General features: G+C 36.3%; 2 protein-coding genes across 6 annotated transcripts; both read right to left on the bottom strand.

Moving 5' to 3' along the window:
* Positions 1 to 6919: 6919 nt before the first annotated feature.
* LOC121987234 lies at positions 6920 to 9342 on the bottom strand. Its single transcript, XM_042541121.1, has 6 exons — positions 8772 to 9342; positions 8378 to 8692; positions 7802 to 8066; positions 7568 to 7721; positions 7305 to 7422; positions 6920 to 7164 (listed from the first exon to the last, which is right to left on the bottom strand). Exons 1-5 carry the CDS (start codon positions 8816 to 8818, stop codon positions 7406 to 7408), a joined length of 798 nt encoding a protein of 265 aa, XP_042397055.1. The 5' UTR covers positions 8819 to 9342; the 3' UTR covers positions 6920 to 7164; positions 7305 to 7405.
* A 1119-nt stretch (positions 9343 to 10461) lies between these two features.
* LOC121984074 (G patch domain-containing protein 8-like) lies at positions 10462 to 17623 on the bottom strand. Of its 5 annotated transcripts, none has more exons than XM_042536849.1 (9): positions 17481 to 17623; positions 17254 to 17368; positions 14473 to 14590; positions 14009 to 14204; positions 12664 to 12818; positions 12272 to 12415; positions 11672 to 11772; positions 11363 to 11546; positions 10462 to 10715 (listed from the first exon to the last, which is right to left on the bottom strand). In XM_042536849.1, the coding sequence occupies exons 3-9, from the start codon at positions 14539 to 14541 to the stop codon at positions 10626 to 10628; spliced, it is 939 nt and encodes a 312-aa protein (XP_042392783.1). In that variant the 5' UTR covers positions 14542 to 14590; positions 17254 to 17368; positions 17481 to 17623; the 3' UTR covers positions 10462 to 10625. The 5 variants fall into 5 exon arrangements, with proteins under 5 accessions (XP_042392783.1, XP_042392785.1, XP_042392784.1 ...); XM_042536851.1 differs by having other exon boundaries at positions 14473 to 14559; XM_042536850.1 differs by having other exon boundaries at positions 14473 to 14559; positions 17459 to 17617.
* Between the last annotated feature and the right edge of the window lie 3519 nt (positions 17624 to 21142).

Below are 21142 nucleotides of genomic sequence, written 5' to 3'. Positions count from 1 at the left end.
TGAAAAAATATATGAAAATATATAAAAATAAAAATTTTAATCAATTTAAAAGAAAAAAAGGTTCTGATATGTGTAAGGTTGGAAGATGGTAATTTAAAATGAGAGAGGTGTTTTGACATATGTCAAGAGTTAGAGGGTGAATAATTTAAAGAAAGTGAGAGGTTCTGACATGTGTCATATGTCAAGAGTTGGACGGAGTAATTTTAAGGGAATAGAGGTTCTGACATGTGTTAAGTGTTGGATGAGGATAATTTAAGTGTTGAATTAGAAAAGTAATTTAAAGGAAGGGAGAGATTCTGAACTATGTTAAAAATTATATAAAATAAAAAAATAAAAAATTTGATAAAAAAATAATAAACAAAAATGATTTAAAAAATAAAACTAAATAAAAATTAAATAAAATTGAAAAAAATATAAGTATAAATAAAAAAAATGATAAAAAAATAATAAATAATATTGATTAAAAAATAAAACTAAATAAAATTTTAAAAAATTACAAGTAAAAAAGTTAGAGGTATAAAGGTTAATTATAAAGGAGACAAAATCTGAAAAAGAAAGGGAGCTGTGTTAGAGGGTGGGAGAAGAAATTTATAAGAGAGATAAATCTTAAAGGATCATTTTAGTCTACCGAGCAGCACTTCATTCCAATGTCGATCCATAGCATGTCACAATATGTATCATAAGGGCATATGTAATTTTGGAATCTTTCTATAAATTTCTTTATTACTCTGCATTATGTCAAAAATAAAAAGTTTCATAAATCTTTTCACTATTAAAAAAATCTCTCAATAATTCTTTTACGTGTCTCATACTTTTTATTATATATATTTCTCTTATCTTTTTATTCTACATTCTATATAATTAAATTTTAATAAAATTTAAATTCATAAATGGGTGATCAGAAATAAAATTTAAATTCATAAATGGGTGATCAGAAATAAAATTTAAATTCACGGATTATTAATCACAAATTATTTTTTAATATTTTTATTTTTTAAATCAGAATTAAAAATATTTTTTTTTTAAAAAAAAGAAACAACGAAGAAGTTGATCCATGAACACAGAGTCGTTTTCTCATAAGTAACAAGCCACGTCACAGTGGGAGCTTAAAGGTCGTTTTAGTCTATCGAGTAGCCTCCTAGATGAGGGGCTTCTTGCACGGAGCATCTCCACTACTAACATAGTGATTCAAATTCAAAAATTATTGGAGTAACTCCTCGCTTGAGTACCAACTTAGCTACCCACAGGAGCCGTCAAAGCTAACAATTATGCCAATAATGTTGATGATGATTATATCCTCACGGGTTGATGCAGTTAGTTCATGCAAAGATATTTTTTTCAATAGATCTAGGGTCAATTTTCAGTAAGTGTGGAATATTAATTGCCTCAATCCCTCTTGCTACTGTTGCTGAATAAAGTTACCCATAATTTACCTCACTTCCTAATAGTGGGGGACTATTGTGGAGGAACCGTGACAATTTTATTTTTTACCACCAATACATTGATGATAATTATTGCTCTAATACCAAATTATTAAGTATAGTAGGAGAAACTATCATTATGTCCGGTTAAAATAAACTCCATCCAAATGCATCCTCTATCATTAGTATTTAAATATATAATATAAATATTTCATTAAATCATCTATCACTGGAAATAATTTAAAAACTTATCAATAATTTTTTATGATTATATTTTATATAAAAAATATATGTACTGTCATAATTTTTTTAGTCTCATATTGATAATAGCCCGGCCCAGAGGTCGGGCGGTCCTGGGCGACTGCCCAGGGCCCAAAGTTTGGGAGGGGCCCAACTTTTTTAAAGCCTGTTTACATGTATATGCATATTTCTTTTAGGAATTAGGTTAACTTTTCTTCATTTGCACAGTGCACTCCTTGCAAACTTCCGCCGACACCTGCTTTGCTCAAATTGCTCATCTCCTTTCTCAAATTCTCTCTATTTCTCTCTTAGATTTTTTTTTTATAATTACACCGCTCTTCTTCCTTTTTCATTTTTGTTTGCTCTCCTCTACCCTGCTACTCCGCGACGACGAGGTTGCGCCTTTGTGGCTTTGCCTCTGCTCAGCACGGCAGCACCTCCTGCAAGCAGCGTTGCAAGGGCCAAGGAGCGTGCAACTTCCGCCGTATAGAGCACCTCCTGCAGCGACGACAAGGTTTCTGAAGTATGAATCTTTACTGCTTGCGTTGCAATTTACAAGTTACGACGGTTGACGGTTATCATCTATAGATCTACTCATTTTCTGATCTTCTTTACCCAAGTGTAATTATTCCAATTATTCTTTTTATATTGAGTTGTTTTAAATTATAGTTTTGTAATTGTTGTGGTTTTGTGCATTATAAATTTATAATATGTTGTTTAAAAAACATATTCCTGGATGTGGAAAAAAAAAACTAGAACAATTAAGTGAATTACAAAGAGGTGCTCTTAATAAATTCTTTGTTAAAAGATCAAGTTCTAAAGATCAAGTTTTAATGAAAATGTAGAAAATTTAAATAAGCATTGATTCGGTGGTAAGGACGGGGCATCCACATCGGCGGCGGTCAACGACACGTGGAGGTCAAAAGTCAATAGGGGCGGCCCAAGGTCCTACCGAGCAGACAGAACATCTGACCGGTCGGCAGGATGTCCTCCAGGCCAATCGGAATATAGCTCGACCACAGGTCGAGCTTCCAACGCTTAAGGTAAAGGAGCTTATGGGCCGAACGGACAGGCCGCTCGGTCGAAGCACAGATCACTGAGGTGCGATCCCAGCCGAGCACAGGACCGGGGATCTTCCCGCTCGGTCCAATACATACACGTACTCGAGGGATAGGAGCGTCGAGCGGCAAGACCGCCTGACCTTGAAACAGACAAGGGACGTAAAAGGACGAAAGGGACAGCTGGTAAACATCATCCTCGAGACGCCTGCCGCCGATAAGCAGCATGGTCGGCGGCCGGACCGGACAGAGTATCGTACGGTGGAAGTTTCCACTGTCACGTCAGGGATATACTCGGACGCTTGCGGAAGGGTGTCAGACATGCTTTTCTGACACAACATCGAGAAGCATGCTCGCGCCTCCCCGGGGTCCTATATAAGGACCCCAAACTTCGACCGAGGTATGCAGAATTCTCATCACTGTAACCACAGTTACTCTGCCTCTTTTCTTTTTCGCCTGACTTGAGCGTAAGAGGGTCGTTGCCAGGAACCCCTTCCTGGTTCGACTTCTTTCCAGGTTCGCCGGATATCCACATCACCAGTCGGAGACATCGGAGAGCGTCACGCCCCCAGCGTCTATCAACTCAGTGCTCGAACAGGATCAAGCATCATATAGATGAGTTTAAAAAAATATATGATGTTAACGAGGAGTCTAATGAAATTCATGACGTTATTGATGAGTCTAATGAAATTCATGATGTTAATGAGGATAGAGATAATTTAAGAGAGCATGGAAATGTTATAATAGATAATGATAATACTAATATTGATAAACAATTTATTCCTCCACTTGATATATATGATCTAAGGAATTGGGATAATTTTGATAATAATACACATAATATTTTAATTGAAAAGGGACCTATAAGAGAAATGAATCTCATATTTCCTCTTGATCACTACTCTAGACATTTTTCAAGTATTCATTATTTTAAAAAGTTGAGTAATGGAGAGGTCATAGATCGAAAGTGGTTGGTATACAGTAAATATGTAAATAAAGTTATTGTTTTTGTTTTAAGTTATTTAAATCTGAAAACAATAGAAGTTCTTTAGCAAATGATGGGTTTACAGATTGGAAACATATCAGTGAACGACTTAAAGAACATGAAAATTCTATTGAACATATAACTAATATAAACTCTTGGAAAGAATTGAAAATGAGATTAGATAAAAATGAAATAATTGATAAAGATCTACAACGAGAAATCTCTAAAGAAAGAGAGCATTGGAGACAAGTTCTTACAAGAATATTAGCAATTGTAAAATGTCTTTCTAAACATTATTTGACTTTTTGGGGATCTAATGAGAAACTATATCAAGAAAGTAATGGAAACTTTTTAGGGTTGATTGAAATGATTGTTAAATTTGATGTTGTGATGCAAGATTATATTAGACGCATTCAAAATCATGAAATTCATCATCATTATCTTGGTCATAAAATTCAGAATGAGTTGATTTCTCTTTTAGCTGATAATGTTAGAAGTATTATCATTAAAAAAATTAAGGAGACAAAATATTTTTCAGTAATTCTTGATTGTACTCCAGATATAAGTCATCAAGAATAAATGACTTTCATAGTACGATGTGTTAATATGTCATTTAACAATGTGAAAATAGAAGAGTATTTTTTAGAGTTTCTAAAAGTTAATGATACATCTGGTTTTGGACTTTTTAATAAATTAAAAAATATGTTAAAATTACTTGATCTTAGTATTGAAAATATTAGAGGCCAAGGTTACGATAATGGTTCTAATATGAAAGGAAAACACCAAGGAGTTCAAAAAAGGTTACTTGAAATAAATCCAAGAGCGTTATACATGTCATGTGCTTGTCATAGTCTTAATTTGACTCTTAGTGATATGGCACAATCTTGTGCTAAAACTATTTCTTTTTTTGGAGTAGTCCAACGCATATATACATTGTTTTCAAGTTCTTCTAAAAGATAGAAAGTTTTATTTGATAATGTGAAAGGATTAACTATCAAATCTTTTTCAAACACGCGTTGGGAAAGTCGTATTAAAAGTGTTCAAGCTATTAAATTTCAAGCTCTTGAAGTGCGAAGTACTTTATTAGAGTTATATAACATTTGTGATGATGCAAAGTTTAAGAGTGAAGCTAAAAGTATAGTTAACTCAATTGAAAGTTTTGAATTTTTACTTGGTATGGTTATTTGGTATGACATTTTATTTGATATAAACATGATAAGTAAGAAGTTACAATCAAAGTCTATGTGCATTGATTCTGCTATGAAACAATTAGATGGTGTAATATCATATTTTGAAAAATATAGGAATGATGATTTTGCAACAAGTTTGACTATTGTTAAAAGTCTTGCATCTAATATGAATATAGAGTCAATATTTTCAATGAAACGTCGTATTTTTAGAAAAAAAAAAACAATTTAATGAGAAAGAAGATGATGAAATTTACTATTACATGAAGAATCTTTTAGAATTGATTATTTTGTGATTATTGTAGACATGACAATTTCTTCTTTGAAAGGTAGATTTGATGAAATGAAAACATTTGAAAATATATTTGGTTTTTTGTTTGATTCAAAAATATTAAAATCATTAGATAATGATGAATTGAGAAAATGTTGTATTAATCTAACATCCACTTTTACACATGACAATTCATTAGATGTTGAGTTAGACGATTTGTTTATAGAATTAAAAATATTACAAGCGACTTTACCAAATGAGATAATGTCAGCAATTGATATTCTTAATTTTGTAAAAAATATAGATTGTTATCCAAATGTTGCAATTGCTTATAGAATATTATTAACTATATCAATTACCGTAGGATCGGTTAAAAGGAGTTTCTTAAAATTAAAATTGTTAAAAACATACATGAGATCAACAATGTCACAAGAGAAATTGAATGATTAATAATTTTATCTATTGAAAAAGAGATTTTAGAAAATATTGAAATTAATAATATTATAGATGATTTTACATCTAGAAAAATTAGAAGAAGTCATTGTAAATAATTTTTACTTTATTAAACAAAAATTGAGGACCTATTTTGATCGTTTCACCCCGAGCCTCCTCAATGTTAGGACCGGGGTTGATTGATAATAACAATGAAATACTTTGAGTGACCTTTTAACTAAAATCAAATGTAAAATATGTTCTTATTAATTTAATATTTATATAAATAATTAAATTAAATATTAATTTTTTAACTAAAAGAAGTCTATTATAATACTTTACTGTTGGAATTTTCTAGCACCAGTACTTAATAAGCATCTTATCTGGTTACTTTAGTTTTTGAACACAGTCAATATTATTTACCTACGTCAGATTTATTTTTGGACTGCTTTAAACTTTACGATGGTGAAATTTTCTCATCAAACTTCATATACAAATTCGAAAACAAAGGCGCAATAGTTAGGTCATTTCACGGATAATCAGCTAGTCTAAAAATTAAATTTAGCTGTCACATTGTAGATAATTTTTTTTTAGCGAAAGAGTAGATTTAAGAACGTTGATCATCGGAATGGACTTTTATGAATATTTTTTGATTTATCTTAATAATTCATGAAAAATTTTCATAGGTCCAACTTGATCATCTTAAGATTAGTCAGTTCGAATAACTGGATACTTGAATTAAAAAAATAAGAACATGATGCCAACTTAAAAAAAACCACCTCTTGTTTTTTTTAACCTAGGTATCTAGGTCTTCGAATTGATTAATTTTATAGGTGACCAATCCAATTCCAGAGAAAATTTCTACCAGAATAAATTTGAAAACATTTACGAAGGCTCATTCAAGCGGCCAGCCTAAGCGGGTCTAAGAACACTGGCCGTCTGAATGAACCTTCATGAGTACTTCCTGATTTATTCTGGTGACTGATGAAAACTTCTATGAGATCGACGCGGTTACTCTCAAGATTAGTCGATTTGAAAAGTTGGATATCTGATGTCAACCAAAAAAATAACCTTCCATTTTTTTAATCTAAATATTCAACTATTCAAACCAACTAATCCTATAGAAGACCGAACTTTATAAAAAAAATTTCACCGACCATAAAAATAAATAAACAAAGCCCTCCTAAAGTTATACCTAAAATAACATCTTACAAAACAAAATAAAATGGTACAATAAACTTTGAACCGCATTAACGGGAGCTTAGTACTTCACATATGAATGCTCATATCTGAGATGTGAATATTGCACAACTCGAATAGCCCTTTTTACTCCAAAAACAAAAGAACAACAAAAATTAAATGTTAAAAATATATTAAAAAAATTTGTGTTAAAAGATCTTGAACATCTATTAACTCGAGATCTAATCTAGATTCCAGTGCTATTGGATGGAGTCTAGAGAGAGTTTGCTATCCTCAAGAAAGAGAACAAATCTCTTCAAGGAATGTGAAATGCTTGAACGATACCCGACCATCGAAGATCTACCAGCCTCGTTGTAGTTCACGGGCACACCTAAAGATAACAGCACATGTTTGGGCATCAGAATTGTGTACAAGATCGCAATTTGCTCGCGTTGAGAAACAAAATGTAAGCAAACTAGAAGGTAAAGACAACTCATTGATAGCTCTAGTCTAGTGCAATAGAAGATATACCTATCTATGCACTAACTAGTTCACTCGCGGAGTATCGAAACAGATACAGCATCTGCCTTTTGTTCCTGTTTGTTGCAGATAGCCATTCAAGATACTCCCGGTTAGATCTGCATAAGAACTGATCAAAAATGCTTTTCAATAGTTGGAATTAGTTAATTGATTAATCGAAAATGAATACAATCAGAACCAATTCCTTAAAGAATCAGGTGACAGATTTCAATGTAAAAGTGGTCTTTCATCAGAGTGGAACAAGTAGCACTCACTTGATTGTCTAATTGCATCAAAAATGTCTTCCTTGATAGAGTCATGCAGTTCAACTTGCTTCTTCAGACAACTCTCGACTAACTTGCGAAGTTCCTGAAGTTCTACGTGTATCTGCACGATACCGTCTCTTAATTCATCCGTATATTCAAGATCCTGCTAAGTTGTAAACAAATGTCAGTGTATCACAATTTTTCTTGTTGAGGGAATTTGGAGAAAATTGAACTTCTAAGTACATTTCGGTGAGGGGATGAAGCATGTTTCCGACATTCCGACTGGCACATGGTGTGGTTTTGAGCAGTTGAACATGATGAGAAGATATCAACAACACTCTCAGAATTGTTACTACACTCCTCCATTTTTTGCCAAAATGGATGATCTTCATCATTTGAAATATCATCTTGAGCAAAAGTTCGTTTCCTTTGCATCTCTAACAACGATAAGACCATCGCGTTTAACTCGTTGCAAAATTCACTATCAAGGGAATCCGAGACTCTTCTCCTGGACAATATCGAACGACATGATCTCAGAACTCTATAAACTAAACTCATCATAAAACTATGAAAGTTCCGACTATTTAGAAAAGCACAATAGATGAAGATGAAGATTTAACTAAGATGATCAGTCAGTTATGTTTAAGTGAGTTACTTGAAATGAAGTAGTACCTAAATCTTTTGATAATGCAGTGATTAATAGCTCGAGAAAATGAACTGAAAAATGTATCAAATTTCTTGCATAAGAAAAAGAATGCATTGAAGTTCATCTCATGACACTTTCAATCAGATAATTCAACAACTACTTGGGAGAATTACCTTTCATAAAGCTCAATCATTTCGGCATTATCTGCAAATTTCTGAAAGAATCCAGCACACATTGGTTGCCTTCTGACTGTCCATTGTCTCCGCGAACCGGAAGGCTGATGCACCTCACCGTGCCAACCGTTCGAAGGTAACAAGTCTGCCATACACAAATTTCTTTCATCCCATGAACCAATTGTGCTATGATTTCCTTCCCGCGACGAGTTGGTGTTAGGGTAAGTGCTTTCTGAACCATATCTCTTAGCATTGAACTGATCAGCAAGATAAGAATCTTCATCTTTGCACTGTTTCTCAAGAAATTGGTTCCTCCTACCACAATGATCAAGTAAAGCACATATTCACTACAAGAACCAAACCAATTGGCAAGTGAAGCAATCCTTGTGTTTACCTGGGATGTGAGATTGCTGTTCGTTTATGCAATTCATCAAACTCCATTGGTGTCGATAGTTCTGTGAGCCCAAATGTTGCCTGCAAAGATGAACATGAACTATGAGAATGAAATTGAGGATGAGGTATTGGAGTTTAAGTTGCAGATTACACAAAGAAGGCGATGATGCTGGAACTGAGAGACGCAGTGGAGCTCGGTCAGTGCGGCAAGCTCACGCCGCCTTTCCTGTTCCATTCCCGCGACGAAATCTTTCGTGTATTGTCGATCGCTTGATGTGTTATCTGCCGCCGGCGCCGGATTCTTTGGAGAGGAAGCGACGGCTGGCGTGCTGTTCCCGGAACTCAGCATCCTCACGATGTTCTCCACCCGGCCGGTCCTCTCCCTCGACGAGGAGGAAGAATTTGGAGCGGCCGCGATGTCGGAATCCGAATCCCCTGAGTTGTCGCTGAAAAGCTCGTCCGCCGACGAGGAAGCAGCGGTGGAGGTGGCGTTGTCGCCGCTGTTCTCCGGGCTGCTCTTGGGACTGACCGCCGCGTCGGCCTCCAACCCCCGCCACATCTGTATCAGCGACGACGCCCGGACGCTGCGCGGAAGATCGACGGCGGAGGCTGCGGCGGTGCCCGCGAAGGAAGAATCAGAAGCCTCGCGCAGAAAGGATTTGGCGCGGGCGGAGACGGGCTGGGAGACGGTGGCCAGCGCCGATATTTCAGCCTCGCGGGCCTGCCGGTCGAGGGTCGTGACCAGCTCTCGCGCCTGCAACGACTCCCACCGTTCCAGGATCCCCGGAGAGCCCCCGTCCTCCTCGGACCGGTCGGGGGAGGGGGAGCGCACATCTGCGGTTTTACGCTGAGGGGCGATGACCTTGCGGAGGTGAGAAGGGTTGAAGGAGCAACCGCCAAGGGCGTCGGCGTTGGAGAGTCCGGCGAGTTCGAACCACTTATGGGAGACGGAAATGCGCGCGACGGAGGAAGCCATGAGAAGAGAGCGTAATCAGAGGACGATGGCGGAGCCAGAGAAGGGATTGGCGAGATTGCAAGCGCTGATCGTAATCATTCTATAATAGTAAGAGCTGGGAATCCGTCCGGCGCTCTTCTATTCTGAGGGCGGAGCAGTTCCGCGGCGGGATTGCCGTTGGTTGTTGCCATGGAACGGACGGCTGGTGGTGATGGAGCGGGCTTTGGATTTGGTTAGGGGAATTTAATGGGTTCGCATGCGGGGCGCGTGATGAGAATGCAGCGGGGAAGAAGCAGTTACGAGCGCCGTCAGAGGGATTGATGGAGAGATTTCGAACTTGAAAGATTTGGGCGGCGGAGGCGGACTGTTGCGGCCGGCCGTCCGAATGGTCGTCGGGTTGGCGCATGGATCGGACCGATGAGCGCGGTCGTCCGTCGAACATTTCGTTCGTAGTTTGAATTGTTCAACTGTCAACGCCGTAGGGGTATTTCTGTAAAGTCAATGCCATAGCTGCAGTGGACCCCACACGGGATTTTAATGGGAGAGATATACGCGCCCATTTCTGGCAAAATATTTGAAAGATAATGAACTTTCAAAAAAATATTAGATTTCATGCTTCTATCATTCACTGTCAAATATTTGACATAAGTAAAACGAAAAAAGACACTTGAATCTCTGACCTAAAATTCTGAAACATGATCAGTACAGCAAGAAACGCAAGAATTGAAGCACAGGATGAAGATTAAAATTAAAGGTTAAAATACACAAGAAATGTCAACATATGTTGGTCGATTTGCATCAGATTTTACAGTGCACATTCTAAGGCCATTCGGCCAAGAAATAGTATTACAGCTTTCGTCAAACATGGCACATGTCACTGATAGCCTTCCAAGGAAATTCCTACGACTCCTCATCGCTATCGTCGTTGCCGAAGATTGAAGATACCTTGATAGCCACCTTTGGCTTCTTACTATTGCTACCAGTTGAAGTCTGTCAGATGGTGAACAAGAAAACGAGTAACAAGTAGTTTTGCTGCTACAAAAGTTTGATATCATGGATAAGTAAATATGGAAATCATTCATGTTACCCAAACAGAATAAACTGCCTTACTGAGAAAACAAAAGAGCATACTCGGTTAAATCATATAGCTTTTCTATCAAAGCAAACAGAAGTAAGTTGTTTGTGCCAGATATATTGTGTCATGTTTCGACATAGATAATTCTGAATTTTCTGAGAAACCATTTATACATCATGCATTATGTTTCCAACAATTTCATTATTGAAAACACCATGCATTCTGCGTCTTCATTATTATATTTACGATAGACGCATTGAATCTATATAGCAACATTGATTTATAAGTACATGCTAATTAGAAATTGATGTAAAGGAGGGAGTATCTGCTATCAACTCAATCCAACTAGCGCAGAGGCTCAACAACAATGATAAACTGTGAGCCCTAACGATTTAAGATCATATGCAGCTATTAAATAAGGGTTATTATCAAGCATTGTCGGATCTGATATTTGATCAGCAAGCTATGTTGTAACAACACAGCTTACATTATACAGTATCCTAAACTTAGAAGTAACAAAAACGAAACCTCAATAAACAAGATGGGATCCAAAATAACCAACCTTGGCATTGCCTTGCTTAGAGAAGCCAAATTTCAGAGCCTGTCGCTGGTCCTGTTGTAGTACTTTTGCAGAAACCTTTGGTGCACTGACATCGCAGGAGGTCCCAGAACCTTCCTGCTGTTGCTGCTGCTGTTGTTGGTGCTGCTGTTGTTGCTGTTGTTGGCGTTGTTTATGTGCATCTGCCCTGCAAAAGAGTAAATAAACATGCAAACAAGATGTGATGCTCTATGGTTCACACACATATACACACGAAAAAAAAATTAAATAAAAGTGCAGGGAGGTGTAAGAAAGCAAAAGTATATAGGATACATTTGTGCAAACTTGGCCATTTCCTTCTCTTGACGTAATTGTTCTCTTTTCTGCCTATCATCACGGCTGCTTCCATGCATTTCTCTCATTTCTTTGAATCTCTGTAGATTTTAGAAAGAATAAGAGCCACATTGGCATTGTGTAGGGACGATCATTATTCTAATAAGGTTACAGATGAGCCTATCAATTTAGTTACAACCGTGAAACTGAGATCCATTTAAGAAACTTTTTTTAATGACAATCGAAAGGAATACCAAAAAAATGTATTTGTTTCTTGGAGCTTGGCGTAATAAAAAAATCTAGTAAACATTGATGTGAACTACCATAGATAATTTTACTAATAAAATTGGCTTCATTTCAAAAACCAAGAACATTAATCGCGCTTTATCATCTATCTTTTACCAACTATTGGAATTGGGAGCTAGAAGGCACTTAATCTCCATTAGAACAAAATATGTAACAGAACATGATAGTTAAAAAATCTCTTGCAGAACTTATATAAACCAATTAGTCCGTCCGTGCAAAATCCAGATAGTATCTTGCAAAAAATTGGAACAATCTTAAAGGGAAAAAAAGCTGATACTGAATAACACAAGTTACCTTTCTATGATTGTGGTCATAAGAGCTCAGATGACTTTCAAATTCTATTGCCAATTTGTACTGTTTGTTGCAGAGATTGCAAAAAAAGACCTTTTTTATTTCCTTGACCTCAGATTCGATTTTCTGCTCGCGCTCTGCTACAACCTGGATTGTCATCATTGGCACGAAGCAGGCAGAAGAAGCCACCAGGTAATAAAAAGTGCACGAAATTCTCAAGACCCTCGAGAGTTGATGCTTCCTTATGATATATCATTCCCATCAAAAAAGACAGGCATATATGATAGTATGCTGCCTTATACTATAATGCAGGTTTACAATGTCAAGCATCAACCTCAAAGCATCTAACACTGGAAACACAACAATCAAATAAATGCTAGCATCAGAAACCGTACCTCCCGCTTTTTTATATTTTCTTCAGTCTCAGCTAATTCAACATCAAGCTTCCTTCTTTGCACGTTTCCTTCAGCCGTGAAAAAATCATCCTCTTCTTGCTTTCCAACCCCAAGCTTTGGGTCCCTCATTCCAGCCTTTATGGGCTCTGTAATGCCTGCATGTCCACATCAAAAAATACAAGCTCAGTAAAAATAGTAAAGCCGTGGAACTATAAGATCAATGCATAAAAAATTGCTTCAGACAATTATGCAAGTTCAAGATATAAATCTACTATCACTAAATTTATGGTTCTGAAAGGAGAGCTCAAATAGTCAGATAACTAATTTCTGACTCAGAAATTTCTGATTTAAGCTATAACCAATTTCTCATCAAAATATCCAGATAGTCTTGTGATAACTATTATCATCTCCTGATTCAGAAAGGAGTAAAGGAAGACAATGAGGTTTTTCTGAGTAAAGGAAGACAATGAGGTTTGGAAAGAGCTCAAATTGTGTCTTGAAAGGTAAACTGTCCCCAATGCAAAACAAACTACATATGGACAATCCTATGAGATCATGAGCTCAGGGATGGAATACTTCATGCCTCATGAGATAAAGGGGAACAGAGAATCTTGGGGAACATGAAGGCACAGAAAAAATTATTTAACCAACCAACTAAACAATTTAAAGACTACCATGAGTGATAGTGCAAGTCACATTTCAAATTTCATGGGAAACAGACAAAACATTTTTCAATACTTTGACTAAATAAGTGGATTTCAAACGAATTCATCTACTTTTTCTTCAAACCATTCAAACCTCATTCAGAATTTCAAACTCTTTACATTGTCATATCAACCTCTTGATTTGGTTGGAAAATTGTGCATGTCAGTCTACAAATAGAAAGAAAATTGAAATGTGAAAATACTAATCAATTGACCAGAGGAAACAATTAAATAGCTTAAACTGTATAGTCCAAAATTTGATTCTTGATAAAGAGCCAAATGTGAAATAATAACCCTGTTATAAAGTTCATAACATGAGAAGGAAACCCCATCAACAAGCAATATATCATGGATACCAAGAGTGGAGTCACATATTCATCTTCTTGACTTGCAAGGGTCAAAGCATAGAAATTCATATTTCCTAATGCAAGACGAACAAAAGAAGTTTGCAAAGCATTAACAATCTGATAAGAACTAAAGCCCTTTCACATATGAAAGAATAAAGAAATCATAGAAGAAATAACTGATCCACATGATAGAAGCAGTTTAACACAGAAGAAATAAGTAATCATTGACACACCAACAGTCCAAAGGCAGAGTCTAACAACATCCTAAAGCAATAGCGAAATCAAAATAAGTACCTTGCTCATTCTTCCCAAGACCCTTTCCTTTCCACCCCATCTTCTGCAGAAGTCTAAATCCTACATTGGATGATGTTAGTTGTGTATCCAAAGATGCTTGCTCCAGGTTATCAGTATCAAGGTTTTCTGTGGGCCTGTGAGATATAGGCAGACGAAAATCTCCCAGCACATCCTCAGCCAAGGAATCAGGGTATGCCTTTTCAAACGAAGAAAATAGATCAATAGATTGAAAGCGTCCAAACAAATTCAACCATGAAGAAAAACAAAGTGACGAGCATGGCTTTGTGTATGAATGTCGGAAGTATACAGTATCGGGTCATAAGAGAACATTTATCATGAAGAATATATGTTCAAGGCACTTGCAAATAGAATGGGAAGATTATAGAAGAAGCTAGGTCAAACAGTCTAAACACAGGCAGCACACATGCTAAAATCAATTAGCCAACTACACAACAGTTATTTACCTCTTCCCTTGCTTCTTGTTTATTTTGAAAGAAGGCCTCATGTCTACCACTGGATGTTTCATCTTCCATTATGATGAATCTAACACACTGTTAAATATAATGTTCGTTGGGAGTGTCACTTCAAGAAAAACATAGAAACAAAAGGTTAATGATAAAGTGCCACAGCAATTAAAATTTCAGTAGGACTGAGAGCAAATGAAATAGGCACGCCTCAACCTAAAAGAAGCAATGTATTCACAAAAGAGAAAAGTGACTAGGGAATAAATAAATATATTTGAGAGCACATGATATAAAAGATGATCGTGAAAATAATATGCATATGATATAAAGAATGAATGCTAAAATTGAGTAAAACGAGTTCCCATAATATAAATAACAAATTTATATTGTTTTCTCGATCATTTTTTACATCATGTACATTCATTCACACATATATTCATGTGCATCAGTTCTTTATATTTTTCTTTATAACATGTGTATTTGGTTATTATATTATGTGTATTCATTTTATTCAACTCCAGAACTCATATTTATATCATATACATATTGTTTTCTCACTCGTTTTTTATGTCATATATGTTTGCACATATGTGCATGTTCACCCATTCTTTATATTTATTATTTATAACATATGTATTCATTTTTTATTATCATGTGTATCCATGTTAATCAACTGTAGGATATTTGTATAACTGCAATAGAAATTCGTTATTAAAAAACAAAGAAACATGCTAAGTCATAGACAAGATTAATAGTAAATATAATAGTTGTATTTCTTTAATTATTTATGCTCATTATCAATCAATTCATTAAACAATATAGTTCTCAATTTTTACAGGATCAAATGATTGCTCCAGTTATCATAGGCACAAGACAATCAAGATCCAATAATTGATGATTACTTAAATTTAATGCTTGGATGTAAACAAATATGTGAGATATAAAATCACCTTCTGCTTGTGATGAAAGAAGTGATCATGCAATGCAATATCATAAGAGAAGATAGGCGCAACACGAAGTAAGATTAAGGGAACAGAAGGGCATCTAGGAAAACACACTATGAATACAATATAGGAGTTAGTGGCATCTAATGAATACTCAAGTAGCTTGAATCAATGTTCTGATATAGAATGCAAGATTGAACTCTTTGTGATGCTCCTACTAATTTCTAAATGTTGTTTTTTTCTTATTTGCTCTTTTGTGAAAGTTCAGTTTTTGAAAAATTGTAAAGCTTTGGAGATAATTGTGATGCATGGAATATTTTAATGAAGGTGATTATCCATAGTGAATAAGTTGAATGCGAATTGAATTGCACATTATAAATCATCATATTTGATGAATGTATTGGTTTGTATTTGTAAGGTAATAAGCAGTCATTAAATTGGTTGTTATTAAGAAATAAAAGTCTGGAAACTAATTATCATCCACAACCAAGGTGGCTACAACAAAGTCAACATGGCTACTGAAAAACTACTATTCAATGACCAAGACATTCTCTGGCTGTACGCTACTCATCACAACTATAAGTACTATTGGAGGAAAATAGTTCATTTTCCACAACCAAGTAGAATGGTCAGAAGACCCTCCTTCCATGACGGGCCGGCCAATTCCACAATAAAACTTTATTAGTTGCAGTAGCTTTCAGCAACCCAAAGATTGGTAATGGCCAGCAAATAGGCTAGTAAAAATCTGTCTTGTAATGTTTGTAAAACTTTTGTTCTTAAAGAGAAAATATAGGAAATTGTCAACAATTATTTGGCATGACTTTCGAAATTTATTGTTACTGTGTTGCTGTAATTTGTACAACAAAAGAATGAACTGACATACAATGGATTCTAACAATTAGCATTAAAAAATAAATTATTGCAACAAAAAGGTAAAAGTCATCTCAAAATGTTAAAATATTAGGACATATTAACAAATACAAATACCGAACTGAATGGTTCCTCATGTATTCTATTGATAATTTTAAAGCAACTAAATAAAATATGCAAATCCATTAAAAAAAACTTGAATGTATGGAAAAGATGTCTATCGAAGTTGCATTACCAAAAATCATCAATTATATCTGGAGAATATAGGTAATTTAATCGAGAAAGATGAATTACGACAATTGATTCATCATACATCATACATCATAAGAGATTCTAACCTAAAACTGAAAAGGGATTACACCGATATTCCACTCAGCACGTTCAAACTAAAATCTCTAACAACTGTTTCATATTATAAAGACTTTTGTCTCATGTATTTATCAAAATTTCTCTCTGTCCCAGCTCCAATTGGACAAAGAATACAAGTCTATGAAAAGATTCAAGTATGTCAAAATGAATCAATATGAGAAGAAAAAAAAAACAAGAGGAGATGTGGTTTACGCAATATTAAATTGTATCAAAACATTGCGATAAGAGAATAGAAAAGAAGCAACGTAATGCAAGTTGAATAAGAAGTTGTAATCATATTTGATATGTTTTGGGCTATAAGTAGGAAATAACACAGATTATTAACACTGTAAGTTAGGTAGTTGCTAATTATTTGTTATCTTTCCCACAAACACTGTAAGTTCTACAAAATTAACAGTTGCAGCCCTAGACACATTTTAGCACAAATAATAAACCATGCAGCAGCACAACAGCAGCAACAAATTATGGACTATAAAACAGATAAAGAGTAAGTACAAATTGTAACTAATTTAATATTTGATCAGTCGTTCATTACTTCAAAAAACTGCATATCAAGTTAACAACGCAAATAACAAAATGAGTTAGAATAGACATGTACCCAGGATAGAACGAAGGACGCGAATCAATTGCCGTTCCAATCGTTTGAACCGCTCGGCCTCGCTAGAGCTACAATTTCTGGTTCGCCGTAGCCAAGGCGAGGCCTGAATCAAACACTGCGACGAACGAAAAGGAAGGCGACTTAATACGATGCAGAACAACGAAAATCATTGCTGTGAGATTGAAATAACGGAAGAGGCCGACACGGTTTTGGGTCGCCTGAGTTACCCCAGACGCTCGATGCTCGCCGCGAGCAGCAGCGTGGAAAACCAGCGGATGCGAAGGGGGCAGGCCAGCAACCGCAGTGGCCCTGCCCTCTCTCCTGATCTGGTAATTTAGGGTTTGCAGATATTCAATTTGTGGGTTATCGGGCTAGCGGGGTGGATTAACGGGTAGCGTATTTTGGACTTGGTTAAAACTCGCAACAAAATTTAAAAAATAATAAGAATAATAACACTCAAATAATAATTTCATCAAATTATCCAAGTCAATTTCATGAATAGTTGTTGATTAATCAATAATCCTTCCAAATTTCATAATCATATATTGGATGTCCCAAGGCATAACTAAGGAGGGCAGATCCTTTGAGTCTATTTTTTTCATGATCTTTTTATAATCTCTTTTCCAATTATAATTAGATCGTGGTTAGAATTCTATCATAATTGACTATGATCCCTCTTCAAATTCACGGAATATATATATATATATATATATATATATATATATATATAGAGAGAGAGAGAGAGAAATTGATTTAAGAGGTGAAGATTTCGAAACCGAATGTTAAACATACAAGATAGCTAGGATATTCACCTCTATAGTTGAGGCGAACTCTACACACCCTCAATCACATATCACATGGGCACATGACACCCATTGTGATGTTCTCAAAATCCACCATGCACAAGACACGTACACATCTCACCACTAATCTGCTTGTGACCTTTCACACACACACACAAGTTCACATGTTGACTTGCATGCACACACGAGTCAATGATTACATCACACGACCACATGATGCTTACAAAAATTCACACACACGGATAATAATCAAATCATGGATTGCAATTCCAGCTAGCGGACACATTCAAAACACGAACAACAATTCCAGAAAATGGGCAGTAATCGGATGTCTTTCAATATAGAACAGATGAGTGTTATGCTGAGGATGATAGACATGGATTTGAATCTTGTGAAAACATCCTCCCAATATCAGGAGCCATCCCTTTATATCTGCATCTATTGCGGGCTTTCCTATAGAGTATAAATCATGCTAGAAATGCCCATGTATCGAGCCTTTGTTTTGCGATTGTCTCCTTTATAATGCTGTCCAAAAACTTGCAGCAACTCCCCTGCTGATCTGAAGTCATGTTGAAACTCCAACCAAGGCTTTACCTTCTTCCATAGCTCACATATTATGGGGCATTCAAAGAACAAATGTCTATTTGACTCATCTTGTTACCAACAAAGCATACACTCCTTGTTCAATTCATAGAGCATTCTATCCGCCATTCGTAGCTTCCCATGTACAAGTAACCAAACAATGAATCAATGTTTTGGTAAGATTTTCGGCCTCCAAATCAAAGATCCCCAAGTCACCGAAGCCCCTCTCGGTCTAAAGAAATCATAAGCATTTGCCACCCCTTTTTTCTCCACTGCAAACCACTCAATCAACTTCATATTTGCTGCTCCATTTCCATTCCTAGCTATTTGAATCTTGTCCCGAATTTGCACAAGTCTCTTAATAAGTGGTGAATCCAAAGTCTTAGTCTTCCATTGCCAAAAATCAGCCCTTTAACATAGTGATGATGAACCCATTTTACCCAAAGCGAGTCTGCCTTTGATTGGATTTCCCAGAGGGTTTTGCTTAAAAGAGCTTTATTCCACGCACTTAGATCTTGGAGGTCATAGCCACCATCTTATTTAGGGAGACAAAAAGTGCCCCATGCAATTGGAGGGAACTTAGTAGACCATACAAACATCCGACATATTTCTTTAATTTTTTCAATAACCCCTTTAGGTATAGGAAGCAAAGAAAGCCAATAACACTTCATACCTTGTAGTACCGTTCGCACCAATTCAAGCCAGCTTGCATATGATAATATATGTTTTGGCCAAGAGTTAATCTTCTTTGTAATAACCTCAAATAGGAGGTTATAGTTGGCAATCCACAACTTTTTCGCCGCAAGTGAAATACCCAAAATTGGAATGGAAAAGTTTCTTCTTGAAATCCAATTATCTGTAGGAGCCGACCCTTCATCCCCACATCAACCACAGCCATATATATATGTGAGATTTCAACGGATTGGCCTTCAGGCCCGCCTCACAGCCAAATTGTTCTAAATAACCCGCTAAAACATTGATGGAGGTTTCATCCATCTAGGCAAACAACATCAAATCGTCGGTGTAAGCTAGATGGGTGATGCCAACATCTTTGCACATAGGATGATGGTGAAATGAGGGTGACAAACAAGCAACCTACAACCTTCTTGAGAGTACTTCTATACATAAACCGAATAAGAGTGGAGATAAAGGATCACCTAATTGCCTCAAACCACGTTATCCGCTAAAGTATCCATAGATGTCGCCATTGAGGGAGATTGAATAAGAGGTCGTAGTTATACATTCTCTAATTCACCCACAATACCGTTAGGGAAAACCAAAACCAATGAGTGCCTCCATGAGAAATTCACAATCCACCGTATCAAATGCCTTCTTCAGATCAACCTTGATCATGCACCTTGGTGATATTATTTTTCGCGCATGCTTCCTTAGCAGTTCTTGGGTCAAATTAATGTTGTCTCTAATCGATCTTCCTTGTACAAATGCTACTTGAGCCGGATCCAACAAGAAGCTCAAAACCGAAGCTAATCGACTTGCCAATATCTTGGCTAAATGTATATAAAACATTACAGCATGAGATAGGCCAATAATCTGATACCCCAGGGTATGATCTGCCTTTGGCACCAAGGTGGTCAATGTATGATTCCGCTGTTTAAGCAATTTCCCTTCTTAAAAGAATTCTTGAACCATTGCCGCAAAATCCGGATCTACTATCTCCCATGATGAAGTGAAAAATTTCGCCCGATAGTCATTCGGACCTGGTGCCTTGTCACATCCAATGTCATTTAAGGCTTCTTTGATCTCACCCTCACCCACCGACCTTGTCAACCCATCTGATTGGGTTCCATTTAGCTTCCTTCCAGAGATACCATTGTTGTCCATAAGGCTGCATGTTTCAGTTTTGCCAAATAAGTCATGAAAGAAGCTTACAAATTCCTCCGCCATTTCACCAATGCTTGATGTTTGCTCCCCATCCCTTCTGGTGAGTGTAATAATAGCATTTCTCTTGTTGTTCCTCTTTACCACATCATGAAAGAATTTAGTACATTTGTATAAGCTCTTTAGATACACATTTTTTGCCCTTTATTGGTAAAATTATTTTTCCACCACCGCAAGAAGTGTGGCTCGCCTCTGGGCATGTATATACTTTGCAGGGACAGTCCTTCCCTCTAATATATCTCTTTGCATCCCTTCTAATTCTGCATTTGCTCTTCTTGCCTTCTCTGAGACGTGCCCAAACTTTTTCTTGTTCAATTCTTGCAATCGGCCTTTTAACTGGTTTAATTTTAATTTGAGAACGAATTGAGCATGTCCTTCGGCCGGGGCTGTCCAGGAGTCCCTCACAATCCTTTGAAAATCCTCATGAAGAGCCCACATGTTTAGGAATTTAAAAGGCTAGTTTGGAGGCTGATCTTTCACCATTTTGTGCACTATGCCACAAGAGTGATCTGAGAGTCATCAATGAGTCGTAAACTCCACATACGCATCAAAGTCTGCCATTAACCAAAAGAAATTAACCAAAACTCTATCCAATTTGGAGGAGA

The sequence above is a fragment of the Zingiber officinale genome, chromosome 5B, assembly GCF_018446385.1.
Source record: "Zingiber officinale cultivar Zhangliang chromosome 5B, Zo_v1.1, whole genome shotgun sequence".
NCBI classification, from domain to species: Eukaryota; Viridiplantae; Streptophyta; class Magnoliopsida; order Zingiberales; family Zingiberaceae; genus Zingiber; species Zingiber officinale.
Note: the sequence above shows the minus strand (reverse complement) of the source record. Positions and strands in the feature narration are given on the sequence as shown.